Source organism: Lissotriton vulgaris, chromosome 2_1 (genome assembly GCF_964263255.1).
Source record: "Lissotriton vulgaris chromosome 2_1, aLisVul1.2, whole genome shotgun sequence".
Taxonomy (NCBI): domain Eukaryota; kingdom Metazoa; phylum Chordata; class Amphibia; order Caudata; family Salamandridae; genus Lissotriton; species Lissotriton vulgaris.
Genome location: NC_141687.1, coordinates 377,805,159 through 377,820,337, shown reverse-complemented (window position 1 = coordinate 377,820,337; position 15,179 = coordinate 377,805,159). Strand labels below are relative to the sequence as shown.

The window sequence follows — 15,179 nt, the reverse complement described above, 5'->3', positions numbered from 1 at the left end:
TGGATGTTTGCTGCAGCCGTGTGAGCTGCGAGAGCAGCGTTAACTGTGTGAAGAGGGAAACTGTAGGGAAATGCAGTGAGCAGTTTTCACTCAAACGGCTGCCCACATGCATGTACACATAAACAGAACATGTGCTATTTCACCCACCTCGAATCTCAGTGGAATTCAGGAGCTTGAAGTAATAAATACTGCAAAGTCACAGACTCTGAGGTAAGGAATACTGCAAAGGTGGATGCACTGAGGGTAAGTTTACTGCACAATCCCTGGCACTGCATGTGACCGCTACTGTGCCATCCCATCCATCCAGTTAAGGATGCTCCACAATACCTGATACTGAGGTAAACATACACTGCACAATCCCTGGAACTGCACGTAAGCATTACTGCTCCACCCTATGCCTGCCCTTAGAGATGCTGCACAATTCCTGGCACTGCATGTAAGCATTACTGCACCATCCTATGACTGCGCTTAGAGATGCTGCACAATCCCTGGCACTGCATGTAAGCATTACTGCTCCATCCTATGCCTGCTTTAGAGATGCTGCACAATTCCTGGCACTGCATGTGACCGCTACTGTGCCATCCCATCCAAACAGTTAAGGATGCTCCACAATCCCTGATACTGAGAAACATACACTGCACAATCCCTGGAACTGCACGTAAGCATTACTGCTCCACCCTATGCCTGCCCTTAGAGATGCTGCACAATCCCTGGCACTGCATGTAAGCATTAGTGCACCATCCTATGCACGCCTTTAGAGATGCTGCACAATCCCTGGCACTGCACATAAGCATTACTGCTCCATCCTATGCCTGCCCTTAAAGATGCTGTACAATCCCAGGCACTGCACGTAAGCATTACTGCTCCATCCTATGCCTGCCCTTAAAGATGCTGTACAATCCCAGGCACTGCACATAAGCATTAGTGCACCATCCTATGCACGCCTTTAGAGATGCTGCACAATCCCTGGCACTGCACATAAGCATTACTGCTCCATCCTATGCCTGCCCTTAGAGATGCTGCACAATCCCTGGCACTGCACGTAAGCATTAGTGCACTGTCCTATGCACGCCCTTAGAGATGCTGCACAATCCCTGGCACTGCACGTAAGCATTACTGCATCATCCTGTGCCTACCCTTAGAGATGCTGCACAATCCCTGGCACTGCATGTAAGCATTAGTGCACCATCCTATGCACGCCCTTAGAGATGCTGCACAATCCCTGGCACTGCACGTAAGCATTAGTGCTCCATCCTATGAACGCCCTTAGAGATGCTGCACAATCCCGGGCACTGCACGTAAGCATTAGTGCTCCATCCTATGCAAGCCCTTAGAGATGCTGCACAATCCCGGGCACTGCACGTAAGCATTAGTGCACCATCCTATGCACGCCCTTAGAGATGCTGCACAATCCCTGGCACTGCAAGTAAGCATTACTGCTCCATCCTATGAACGCCCTTAGAGATGCTGCACAATCCCTGGCACTGCACGTAAGCATTAGTGCTCCATCCTATGAACGCCCTTAGAGATGCTGCACAATCCCGGGCACTGCACGTAAGCATTAGTGCTCCATCCTATGCAAGCCCTTAGAGATGCTGCACAATCCCGGGCACTGCACGTAAGCATTAGTGCACCATCCTATGCACGCCCTTAGAGATGCTGCACAATCCCTGGCACTGCAAGTAAGCATTACTGCTCCATCCTATGAACGCCCTTAGAGATGCTGCACAATCCCGGGCACTGCACGTAAGCATTACTGCACCATCTAATGCCTGCCATTAGAGATGCTGCACAATCCCTGGAACTGCACGTAAGCATTAGTGCTCCATCCTATGAACGCCCTTAGAGATGCTGCACAATCCCTGGCACTGCAAGTAAGCATTAGTGCTCCATCCTATGAACGCCCTTAGAGATGCTGCACAATCCCTGGAACTGCACGTAAGCATTAGTGCTCCATCCTATGCAAGCCCTTAGAGATGCTGCACAATCCCGGGCACTGCACGTAAGCATTACTGCACCATCTAATGCCTGCCATTAGAGATGCTGCACAATCCCTGGAACTGCACGTAAGCATTGGTGCACCATCCTATGCACGCCCTTAGAGATGCTGCACAATCCCGGGCACTGCACGTAAGCATTACTGCACCATCTAATGCCTGCCATTAGAGATGCTGCACAATCCCTGGAACTGCACGTAAGCATTAGTGCACCATCCTATGCACGCCCTTAGAGATGCTGCACAATCCCTGGCACTGCACGTAAGCATTAGTGCTCCATCCTATGAACGCCCTTAGAGATGCTGCACAATCCCTGGAACTGCACGTAAGCATTAGTGCTCCATCCTATGCAAGCCCTTAGAGATGCTGCACAATCCCGGGCACTGCACGTAAGCATTACTGCACCATCTAATGCCTGCCATTAGAGATGCTGCACAATCCCTGGAACTGCACGTAAGCATTAGTGCACCATCCTATGCACGCCCTTAGAGATGCTGCACAATCCCTGGCACTGCACGTAAGCATTAGTGCACCATCCTATGCACACCCTTAGAGATGCTGCACAATCCCAGGCACTGCGTGTAAGCATTAGTGCTCCATCCTATGCACGCCCTTAGAGATGCTGCACAATCCCTGGAACTACACGTAAGCTTTAGTGCACCGTCCTATGCCTGCCCTTATAGATGCTGCACAATCCCTGGCACTGCACGTAAGCATTACTGCACCATCTTATGCCTGCCCTTAGAGATGCTCCACAATCCCTGGATCTGCACGTAAGCATTACTGCTCCATCCTATGCCTGCCCTTAGAGATGCTGCACAATCCCTGGCACTGCGCGTAAGCATTAGTGCACCATCCTATGCACGCCCTTAGAGATGCTGCACAATCCCGGGCACTGCGCGTAAGCATTAGTGCTCCATCCTATGCACGCCCTTAGAGATGCTGCACAATCCCTGGCACTGCACGTAAGCATTAGTGCACCGTCCTATGCACGCCCTTAGAGATGCTGCACAATCCCGGGCACTGCGCGTAAGCATTAGTGCTCTATCCTATGCACGCCCTTAGAGATGCTGCACAATCCCGGGCACTGCACGTAAGCATTAGTGCACCATCCTATGCACGCCCTTAGAGATGCTGCACAATCCCGGGCACTGCGCGTAAGCATTAGTGCTCTATCCTATGCACGCCCTTAGAGATGCTGCACAATCCCGGGCACTGCACGTAAGCATTAGTGCACCATCCTATGCACGCCCTTAGAGATGCTGCACAATCCCGGGCACTGCACGTAAGCATTACTGCTCCATCCCATGCACGCCCTTAGAGATGCTGCACAGTCCTGGGCACTGCACGTAAGCATTACTGCTCAATCCTATGCACGCCCTTAGAGATGCTGCACAATCCCTGGCACTGCACGTAAGCATTACTGCTCCATCCTATGCACGCCCTTAGAGATGCTGCACAATCCCTGGCACTGCACGTAAGCATTAGTGCACCATCCTATGCACGCCTTTAGAGATGCTGCACAATCCCTGGCACTGCACGTAAGCATTACTGCTCCATCCTATACACGCCCTTAGAGATGCTGCACAATCCCGGGCACTGCACGTAAGCATTACTGCTCCATCCTATGCACACCCTTAGAGATGCTGCACAATCCCTGGCACTGCACGTAAGCATTACTGCTCCATCCTATGCCTGCATGACTGAACCGTCCTATGCTCCCCCTTAGAGATGCTGCCCAATCCCGGGCACTGCACGTAAGCATTACTGCTCCATCCTATGCACGCCCTTAGAGATACTGCACAATCCCGGGCACTGCACGTAAGCATTACTGCTCCATCCTATGCCTGGCCTTAGAGATGCTGCACAATCCCTGGCACTGCACATAAGCATTAGTGCTCCATCCTATACACGCCCTTAGAGATGCTGCACAATCCCGGGCACTGCACGTAAGCATTACTGCTCCATCCTATGCACGCCCTTAGAGATGCTGCACAATCCCTGGCACTGCATGTAAGCATTACTGCTCCATCCTATGCCTGCATGACTGAACCGTCCTATGCTCACCCTTAGAGATGCTGCACAATCCCGGGCACTGCACGTAAGCATTACTGCTCCATCCTATGCACGCCCTTAGAGATGCTGCACAATCCCGGGCACTGCACATAAGCATTACTGCTCCATCCTATGCCTGGCCTTAGAGATGCTGCACAATCCCTGGCACTGTACATAAGCATTACTGCACCATCCTATGCCTGCATGACTGCACCGTCCTATGCACGCCCTTAGAGATGCTGCATAGTCCCTGGCACTGAGGCAGTCCATCCCCTGAGGTTCAGTGCTACAAAGACGAATATAGTGCCTGGTGCTGCAGATATTACACCGTGCATGCCAAAAGAGATACAACACACAATACTGCACAATCGGATAAGAACACTACACAATCTAAGTCCCTGCACCAGAGCACTGTACAGTGGAATGCACTGGGGAGTGGAGCAATGCATAGTCCCTGGCACAGGAAGTAGGAAATACTGCAAAACTGCAGGGTCTGTGGGGATGAATGGTGGACAAGCCTAGGCACTGGTGCGGTGAATACTACACAATCAGTGTCCTGAATGTAAGACTACTGCACAATCAGATCCACAGAGGTACAAATAATAACATCAGCAGCTCAGTGGGAGCACTAGTGCCTATTCCAACCCGCCCTGGGGATTACTAGTGTACAACCTGAAACACTGGGGTAGCAACAGCTTCACAGCCCTCAGCAGCACTGAGGTACAAACACGGCTCAGTCTCACAACCAGTTCTTCCTGCTCGACTGACTTTTCTCACAGCCCTCCCCCCCTCCCCTTTCCCACCTCCCCCCTCCCCTCCCCTCCCCAGGGCTTTGGGGCAGCTTCAGGGCTGCAGCAGCATAACAGAGCAATGTGCGGGCTGGGGGTAAATACTGTGCACTGCCAGGCGATGGTGCAGCCTCTACTGCGGAATCCAGGGGAACTTATAATGAGTTCTTATATCTCAGAGCCCGGAGTAGTTGCTACTATACCCTAGTCATTGAGACAAGGAGTACTGTGCAGTACCTTACACCGCAGCAGTGAATTCTGCTCAGCCACGGGCACATACATGATTAGTAAATCACAATCCCAGCATATGGAGTATTTATTTCTATGCCCTCCCAGGCACCGAAAGGAGAAGTGATGCACAATACTTCAGATTGAAATAATGAAGGCCTCACTGCCTCAGGCACAGGGGAATGACAATGTCACAACCCCAGAATCTGATTTAATTAATACACCCTGGTCATTGAGACGAGGTGTACTGCACAATACCTGGCACTGGAGCAGTGAATGCTGCACGGCCCCAGGCACCTCGATAATGAATAGCCGCAATCCCAGAATACGGAGTATTAATCCTATAAACCTAGGTAATACATTCTGCACAGTCCGAGTCACTAGGTAATGAATACTGCACAGGCCCAGGTCCAGTGGTAATAAATACTGAACAATCTCATGTATGGAGTGATGAGTGCTGCACAACCCACGCACAGAGCTAACCTTGCACCCGGCACACAACGTGCACCACGCCAAGTGTTGTTATTCGAATCGATAGTGATGCAGACAGGCCAACTGCACCAGGCAAGGAAGCAAAGACATTTCAAATCTTGCAACTGCCCTTTCCCCAAACTTTAAAAGCATTACCCTGCACTGCCTCTCCTTGCATCAGACAACATTACCCAACTTTAAGAGCTATGCCAACACTCATCTTTATGAGCAGAGCCGAGCATCTCCCAACACTGCTCCATATCAGCCAACAACTCCATCAACCAACATCACCCAGCACTACCGAGCATTAGCCAACATCATCCAGCACAACGGATCTCAAGGCTTTATGAGAAATACATTGCATTACTCAGCAGTCCTCTACATCACCCAAGATCAATGAATAGCACCACGATCTACACATTACCCGACTTCATCATCTTCATAGGCTATGCTCAGCCTCTGCCAATGCTTCTGAACATCACCCAAGGTCTCCCAGTGCTGTCAACACTCATCTGTATGAGCAGAGCCCAGCATCTCCCAACACTGCTCAATATCAGCCAACAACTCCATCAACCAACATCACCCAGCACTACCCATCGCCCATATTTGATTGTATTGTGCATTATCACCCAACACTCCCCAATACCCAGTATCAACCTACATCATCCAGCACTACCCATGGTCCATGTTTGTTTGTATTATGCATCATCACCCAACACTCCCCAATGCCCAGCATCAACCAACATCACCCAGCACTACCCATTGCCCATGTTGGATTGTATTGTACATTATCAGCCAACACTCCCCAATACCCAGCATCAACCTACATCATCCAGCACTACCCATCGTCATGTTTGTTTGTATTGTGCATTATCACCCAACACTCCCCAATACCCAGCATCAACCAACATCATCCAGCACTACCCATCGTCCATGTTTGTTTGATATTGTGCATTATCACCCAACACTCCCCAATGACCAGCATCAACCAACATCATCCAACACTACCCATCGCCCATGTTTGTTTGTATTGTGCATTATCACCCAACACTCCCCAATACCCAGCATCAACCAACATCATCCAGCACTACCCATCGTCCATGTTTGTTTGATATTGTGCATTATCACCCAACACTCCCCAATACCCACCATCAACCAACATTACAGAGCACAACCAATCTCAAAACGTTATGAGCGATGCATAGCATTACTCGCCGGTGCTCAACATCACCCAAGATCAATGAACAGCACCAACATCTACGCATTACCCAACTTCATCAACTTCATAGGCAATGCCTAGGCTATGCCAATGTTCCCTAATATCACCCAACATCTCCCAGTACTTTCCAACACTCATCCTTATGAGCAATACCCAGCAACTCCCAATACTGCTTAATATCTCAATACCTCGATCAACCAAATGTTCCCAACTTCATCGGCAAAGCCCAGCTTCAGCAAGCACATCTCAACATCGACCCAGCATTTAACATCACTCAGCACTACCTAACGCCATCCAACTTTATTCAGCCCAACTTTACTCACCCCCATCTAGCATTAGCCACCATCCCCAACATCACCCAGCGCTACCAACTATCACTGGAAATGAAGCCACACTAGTCTTGCGATATCACCCAACTATACCCACCATGCTGTAACATCACCCAACTTGATGAACCAATAACATTGCCCAACATCACCATAATGTCAGCACTACCTTTCAGCCAACTTTCCTCGTGACTAGCCAGTGTAACCCAGAACTAACCAGCATTATCCAGCATTACGTGACTTGAGTGAAATTTACATAGCAGCGCGTTTATCCATCATCCAGGGCAATCAATGGTGGCACCAGAGCCCAGCAGTGTCAGCGGCTCACCTCACCCAATTAGTGGCTGTTATCTTGCTGGCTCTTATCCAGAGGAGAGCAGTGAGATAACAGGGCAGACAATAATGGAGGCATGCATGGCTCGCGGAGTAACCATGACAAGGGGTATAATAAATGGGGACATACTAGAGGTAAGGGGGCCTAGATGGGGACTAACGAGAGACTGGACAGTTGGCCATGGCTCCTAGCACAAGTCCGTTAAGCCACCCATGGGGACTAGCACCAGGACAAGTCAATATCACATGGGTCAAGCCAGAGGGATCAACATTAAACCACGAACATCTTGGAAATTTGCCAAGGTAGGGAATTGGAGGCGATGGGGCTTCGTGTGAACTGGCCTCCAACCACATATGTCAAACACTAGAAAGCCACCCAAAAAAACTGTTCAACTATTCATATATCAGTGAATGTCCACCTCAAGCCTCTCTATGGACACACACAGGGCCGGTTCTATGATTTGCGAGGGCCTGGGCCAAAAGTCAATGCGCGAGGCCCCTTAATTTACTTAGGTGACCCCTTGCAAGGAAACTATTCAGAAACACTGCGGGAGGCCCATTGTACAGGATTTTACCTCCCCCACAGTTTTAACTTTCAGCCCACAAGCAAGTCTCACACCTTCAGACTGATAGATGTAAGAATTGTTGGCAGGCTATGAATTAACACTGTGGTGGTGCTAAAATAATACTGTCCTGCAGTGTCGCTGAATGGGTCTCCTTGCAATTGGGACATGGGGAAGCTCCTCCCTCCCCTAGGCCTCCAGACACCATCCCTGAGAGGCCCTGGGTGGGGACCCTCCCATAGACCCTAATTGCAAGGAAACAGGGAAACAACAGGTCACACGATCGGTTCGGCCCCATGCTGGTGGGCTGAGTGCGAGGCCCCGGGCAGCTGGCCACGCTGCCCATGCCTAGCGCCGGCCCTGGACACACAAACAAGTGTGAGTGGATATCCTCACACACTTGAATACTTTTGTACCTACCCGGGGAAATAAATGGACATTTATTCCTCCTCCCTATCCTTTTGATTGTTGATATCCTCACACACCACCAAGTATCATGTTCCATTATTGGACTCCCCTTTGCTCTTCAAAAATCCTGCTTGATGAAGAGCGTAACCTGCACTTTATAGTAAATGAGGACCGTCAACATGTTTCTGCCTTGTGGCTCAATGGAGTCTGTGACATTCGTCAGGACAGAAAACAAAGGCAAGCGACCCTGTTAATGCCACTTTCGACTTGGGCTTACTTTAGTCATCCAATTCCTTCCTAGGTTCCCTAACTGTGGGTAATTTGTGCCGGAGGAAGGGCTCTGGAACCCCTGTAGTCACTTATACTCCACGGAGCGCCCCTCATGGCTCACCTAACGTTGCTCACTCCTTCCTCCCAAAATACTGACACCAGACACAAGCCACTCAGAAAGAAAACACACACGGGTAGCAAGGGATTGGATTTAAATCCCGAGCAAAAGGAGAAACAACACCCAGGGCACAATGAGGAAATATATCATTTGCTCAAAATGAAAATACACCATAGACACAAAGGTGAGAGCGCTTATAGTTGGCATAACGGTGAATGGCGCACTCTGGAGGCCCACAGCAGTGGACATGTGGAGGCACGAGGATGGGGGGACGCATCCTGAGCATGAAGAAAAGATGCCACAGCGTTGGCACAAATCGAGCAACTCACACCGTGGATATAAAGTGTGGAGGGCTGTTGTGAGCAAAAAAAAGTTTGGGGAAATGCTTGGCAAAGGGAAAAGTCCTATATTTAACACAGAGAATAAAGGACGCATCTTATGCTCAAACAAGAGAGGGCACAACATGGGAACAAAGAGAGGAAGGCACATCCTGGGAAGAAATAGCCGCAGTGATAACCGGGGCACCGCTTGTGTAGGCACAAGTTGAGAGCAGATTGGAAAGGGCTAATTTTGGTCTCTGGTATTTAAGAATGCATCCTGCCATCAAACAGGAGAGGGCACGTCGTTGGCATGAAGAGACAAAGCACGTCATGGACACAAAGAGACAAGGCACATCCAAGGCAAAAAGAGGAGAAGACATATCCTGGGCACAAGGAGAAATGTGTACTTACCGCTCTCAAACAGAAGAGGGCACATTATGAAACACAAAGAAGGGGCACAGAGAAGCAGGGCACATTCTGGTAATGAAAAGTACATTTTCTGTGCACGCGCAGGAAAATACACATCTTAAACACAAAGAGAAACAAATACACATTCTGGGCATAGGGAGGAGAGAGCACATCTCTCGCGCAGACAAGAGATGGCACTCCCTGAGCTCTGTGAAGACAGGGACTGACCACAAGCATGTGAGGTACTCCCTGGGCATGGAGAGGAGGGGCACGTCCTGAGTACAACAGCGAGGAGCAGATACTCCCTGGGCACACAGTAAAGAGGGCACACAGCAAGCACGAGGGTAAAGATAGACCTTGGGCACAGATATCATGGGCACATCTCTCCCTGGAAACTAACAGGAGGTGCATAAAAGGTGCACACACCTGGTACTTCAAGCTGGGCATACGCATGAAGGGCACTGGGCACATCCTGGCGGAACAGGGAGGGGGCGGCCATCCTTCAAGCACCAAAGGGAGAGGGCATACGTTGACCTGAGCCCACAGAGTGAAATGTCACAGCGTGGCAGCACAAATACACAGACAACCTGGGCACAAAGAGGAGACGGCACAGCCAGGGCACAAACTACCGGTGACACGTCAGTGTTCGTGCATGGGACGGCACATCTGGGAGCAAAAGGAAGGGCACCTCCTGGCATAGGCCTAGCACAGGGTGGCAAGTCTGAAACAGGTCAGCAAAGCATGCCCCCTTACCCAGGATAGGTCTTACCTTTTCGCAGCATCGTGGAGTCTAGGTGCTGGATGAGATGGGGGGAATATTCCAAAATCCAGAGAGCAGACCAGCGCGCCCGAGGTGAATCCGAAAGCAGGCGCTATCAGAGGGTGGGCGCTATCCGAGGGTGGGCGCTATCCGGGGCAGTCCGTTCTTCCAGAGACAGCTCGGAGCCAGAGACAGTCTGTAACCAGGGTCAGTCATCCGCCAGGAGCAGTCATCGGCTACTGACACTGCTCGGCCAGAGCGAGTCCCAGCCAGACGAAGGCCTGAGCCAGAGACAGCCCTCGGCCAGAGCGAGTCCTCACCCAGCGAGAGACAATCTTCAACCAGAAGTTATTCTCTGCCAATGCCGCTTGAAAGAGTCGAACGAGTCATGTAACCAAGGAGATACTCCGGAAACAAGAGACAGGCGAGCCGGGACAGCTTCGGAAGAGACTGCCGGGAGGCCCCGTGATGCCCAAAGAGCCGGGAGCCGCGCGGTGTCCCAGGGGACGGAAGGTGGTCCGAGGCGGGAGGACCCTGTGAGAAGCAGGCAGCGGAGGGCTGGGTCCAGGAGAGGCCGCGCTGTCCCGGGTGGGTGGGTGGCAGGAGTGCAGATGATGGGCAGGAGGGTGCCCTCGCGAGAGGTAGAACAGAAGGTGGTCTCTGGAGGCGCAGGAGCCGCAGATTGTTTCCAGGGGGTAGAAGCAGCAGGCTGGTCCCGGGAGGGTAGAAGCAGCAGGGGTGTCCAAGGAGAGGCAGAAGAATGGTCCAAGAGGGGCAGGGGCCGCAGGCTGGCCGTAGGAGGGTAGAAGCAGGAGGCTTATCCTAGGAGAGGCAGAAGAGTGGTCCCATGAGGGTAAAAGGGCAGAAGGATGTCCTAAGAGGGTAGAAGCAGTGGGCTGGCCAAATGAGTTAAAAGCTGCAAGCTGGTCCCAGGAGAGACAGATGGATGGTCCCAAGAGGGTAGAAGCAGCAGGCTGGTCCCAAGAGGGCAGAAACAGCAGGCTGGTCCCAAGAGGGCAGAAGCAGCAGGCTGGTCCCAAGAGGGCAGAAACAGCAGGCTGGTCCCAAGAGGGCAGAAGCAGCAGGCTGGTCCCAAGAGGCAGTAGGCTGATCCCAGGAAGGTAGAAGCTGCAGGCTGGTCCCAGGGGAGACAGGTGGATGGTCCCGGGAGGGCAGAAGCAGCAGGCTGGTCCTAGGAAGGTAGATAGTCCAGACTAGTAAAATCAGATGGGTGGTCCCAAGAGGGCAGAAGCAGCAGGCTGGTCCCAGGAGGGCAGAAGCAGCAGGCTGGTCCCAAGAGGGCAGAAACAGCAGGCTGGTCCCAAGAGGGCAGAAACAGCAGGCTGGTCCCAAGAGGGCAGAAGCAGCAGGCTGGTCCAAGGAGGCAGTAGGCTGATCCCAGGAAGGTAGAAGCTGCAGGCTGGTCCCAGGGGAGACAGGTGGATGGTCCCGGGAGGGCAGAAGCAGCAGGCTGGTCCTAGGAAGGTAGATAGTCCAGACTAGTAAAATCAGATGGGTGGTCCCAGGAGGGCAGAAGCAGCAGGCTGGTCTTATGAGTGTAGAAGCAGCAGGCGGTCCCCTGAACGGTAGGTGCAGCTGGTTGGTCCCAGGGGAAGCAGGGCAGCAGGTCCCGGGAATGCTCCTCTCTTCCCCCCGAAGTACGCCGCTGTCCTCGGCGGGGATGGAGGCTCGGGTGAGCCTGGAAGGAGGAGGGGGAGAAAAGGCTGAGCTCTGCCCGCTTCCTGCAGCCTGAGCCGGGCTGGGCGCACTCTCTGTCCCCTCTCTCCTCCGACTCACTGCCACTCTCACCCCCTCCCTGTCTCTGTCACACGCTCTCCACTCTGCCTCGTTATCTGTCTCCCAGCCTTTTTAGGGGGGAATACGCCCCCCTTTTTGGCAGAGTGCAACTCACACCTCCCCACCCCCCTGAGGCTGGGGGTATAAAGTGTCTGGGGAGGCATGGGGCCCCTCTCTGCCGGGCTCCGAGGCAGGCGCAGCCCCTGGAGAGGCACTCTCGGGCAGGTAGGACTGCTCGCTTCCCTCTGCTGGAGTGTCTCTCCCCAGCCGCTGCCGGGCTCGCCCTCCTGAGCTGTCAGTCCCTCCTCCCTGTGGCACTCTCTCCGCCTCGGTCTCTAGTTATCCGACTTCAGCTCCTTGTCTTCAGCAGTCTCACATCTCCCCCTGCCTGTCTCTTCCTCAATACCTGCCACATTCCACCAGCGTCTTTCCCTTCTGTCTCCCGCTACATTAGGAACTATGCGCCTATCTCTCGTTAACCCTATAACTCTTCTATTCTCTGTTCCTACCTTGCCTGTCTCTTTCTTTCGGCGCCTGTCTCTCTCTGTCAGAAGCTCGGAGCATCTTTGGCTTCTCCGGTACCCTTGTCGCTGCTTCGCTCCCTCCCTGTGTCTGGCTGTATGCCCCGACCTCTGGGACAGTCTCTCTCTCTCTCGCTCTCTATCTCTGTTTCAGACTCCTTTAGTCTCTTTCTTTCTCTCTATCTACCTGTCTCAATGTTTCCCCTTGTCCCTCCCCCCTCTGTCTCTTCCATCCCGGCTTTTATTGCCCCACACGTCTCCCCTTTCTGCCCCGCTCTCTGTCCGGTGCCAAGGTGTATTGCTACATCCCTGCTTCTCGCTCTTGTCTGTTTCCTCTCTGTCTCGTTCCCCGGTGCGTTTCTCTCCTCTTTTGCTGGTCGTGCTTTCGTACCCTCAGCTGTTCCCTCACCTGTCTCTACCTTTTGTCCCCTCCGCCTCACTCTGACCCACCTGCATCGTCACCTGCCTGCCCCGACTCTTCACCTGGGTGTGTCACTGCCCCTCTGTCTCTTTCTTCCCGAGTCTGTGCGGTGTCGCTCTTTGTCGGTCTCCCCTTTGACTCTGTCTCTCTGTCTCTTCTCGCCCCCTCTGTCCGAGAGTACCATTCACTTTCTTGCCCCCTGCCTCTCTCCGTCTCTGGCCCGGTGTGATCGCGCCCCTCTGTCCCTGTCTCCAGCCCTTGTGTCTCTGCCTCTCTCCAGCTCTCTCTGTGCTCCCCTCTCTCTCCCTCACTCATAAACCGCCTCGCATATAAAATTTATGAAAGCCTTCTTTTGCTCGCAGAGTTCAAAAATACCCTGCTATTCCCAGAGCAGCTGCACTCGGCGCGCGCTCCTGCGGCTCGGCTGCTGCCGCCTCTTAAGGCGTTTTTCTGCTGCTGCTGCTGCTCGGTGGGAGTTTCAGGCAGGCGGCTCTGCTGCTGAGGAGGACGGGGCGGGCGCCCTGGGCAGGGGGCAGCCCCCGCCCAGCGCACTGTCCACTCCTGTCCTACCCTGTGCCTGTGCCCACTCTCGACCCCGTACCCGTGCTTTTGCCCGTTACTGGCCTCGGGTGTGTGATCCTTCCTGCTCCTGTCCTTGTGCCCATGCCCACTCCCGGCCCGTACCTGTGCTTCTGCCCACTCCCGGCCCGTACCTGTGCTTCTGCCCGCTCCCGGCCCCGTACCCGTGCTTCTGCCCCCGGCCCCGTACCTGTGCTTCTGCCCACTCCCGGCCCCGTACCCGTGCTTCTGCCCACTCCCGGCCCCGTAGCTGTGCTTCTGCCCGCTCTAGTCCTCGTGGTTGTGCCCCTGCCCACTCCCGGCCCCGTACCCGTGCTTCTGCCCACTCCCGGCCCGTACCTGTGCTTCTGCCCGCTCCCGGCCCCGTACCCGTGCTTCTGCCCCCGGCCCCGTACCTGTGCTTCTGCCCACTCCCGGCCCCGTACCCGTGCTTCTGCCCACTCCCGGCCCCGTAGCTGTGCTTCTGCCCGCTCTAGTCCTCGTGGTTGTGCCCCAGCCCACTCCCGGCCCCGTACCCGTGCTTCTGCCCACTCCTGGCCCCGAGCCTGTGCTTCTGCCCCCGGCCCCGTACCTGTGCTTCTGCCCACTCTAGTCCTCGTGGTTGTGCCCCTGCCCACTCCTGGCTGTGACACTGCCCGCTCCTGCCCACGTGCCCGTGCATCTAACACTCTGATGACCCCAGTCCTCGTCGTATCTGTGATCCTGTCCGCTTCTGTCCTCGTGTGTGTGCCCCTGCCCACTCCGGCCTCGTGTGTGTGATCCTGCTAGGTACTATCCTCGTGTTTGTGCCCCTGTCCAGTCCTGACCTCGTATCTTTGCTCCTGCCTATTCCTGTCCTCGTGTCCGTTCACTTACCCTTAACCCCAAATCCACACTCCCCATGCCTGTGCCCCTAACACCCTGGCCATCCTTGTCCTGGTGCCTGTGATCCTGCCCGCTAGTGTCCTCGCGTCTGAGCTCCTGCCCCCTCTTGTCTGTGATCCTGCCCGATCCTGTCTGTGCCCCTGGCCGCCCCTGCCTGTGCCCCTGCCCTTAACCCCATACCCTACCCTTAACCCCATACCCTGCCCCATGCACGTGCCCCTAACCCTATGCCCGGCCCTGTCATCGTGTCTGTGTCCCTACAACACTACTAAGATCTCTACTAATGTCTGTACCCCCCCCCCCCCCGACCACTAAAGTACTCGGTTTTTGTGTCCCTGCCCACTCCTGCCCCGGGTGCATGTGGCCCTGTCAAAAACACGCCACCCACCCCTGAGTGCTGTGACCGACACAACACACAACCTACTCCTGCCGGTGTCTGTATCCCTGTCCCCACCCCGTGCACACTCGTGCCCCGGTGTCTGTGCCCCTTTCCCTTCGTGCCCCGGCCAGTGTCTGTGCCACTGCCTCAGAATTAGTGTCCGACCCCTCAGTCTCAGTGCCCACTGCCCCAATGTCAGTGTACCCCGTAGCACCCGTGTATGCAGCCACTGCACGTGTCCCATGAGCGTGCCACCAGTGCGTGCACCGCCTGCTTCGGCGCCTCTGCCCTCAGCCTCGAGGGCCTGCCTCGCCCTAAGCACCAAAGCGTGTAATCCCCGTGCGCGTGCCAGTC

General features: G+C 53.9%; 1 protein-coding gene across 1 annotated transcript in view; it reads right to left on the bottom strand.

The window, feature by feature from the left end:
- RTN4RL1 (reticulon 4 receptor like 1) overlaps positions 1 to 11,290 on the bottom strand; it is a 279,099-nt gene extending 267,809 nt beyond the window's left edge. The window contains exon 1 of the mRNA XM_086955192.1: positions 10,274 to 11,290. Within this exon, the coding sequence (XP_086811318.1) occupies positions 10,274 to 10,286 (13 nt within the window). The 5' untranslated portion in view covers positions 10,287 to 11,290. The remainder of the gene's footprint in view (positions 1 to 10,273) is intronic.
- Between the last annotated feature and the right edge of the window lie 3,889 nt (positions 11,291 to 15,179).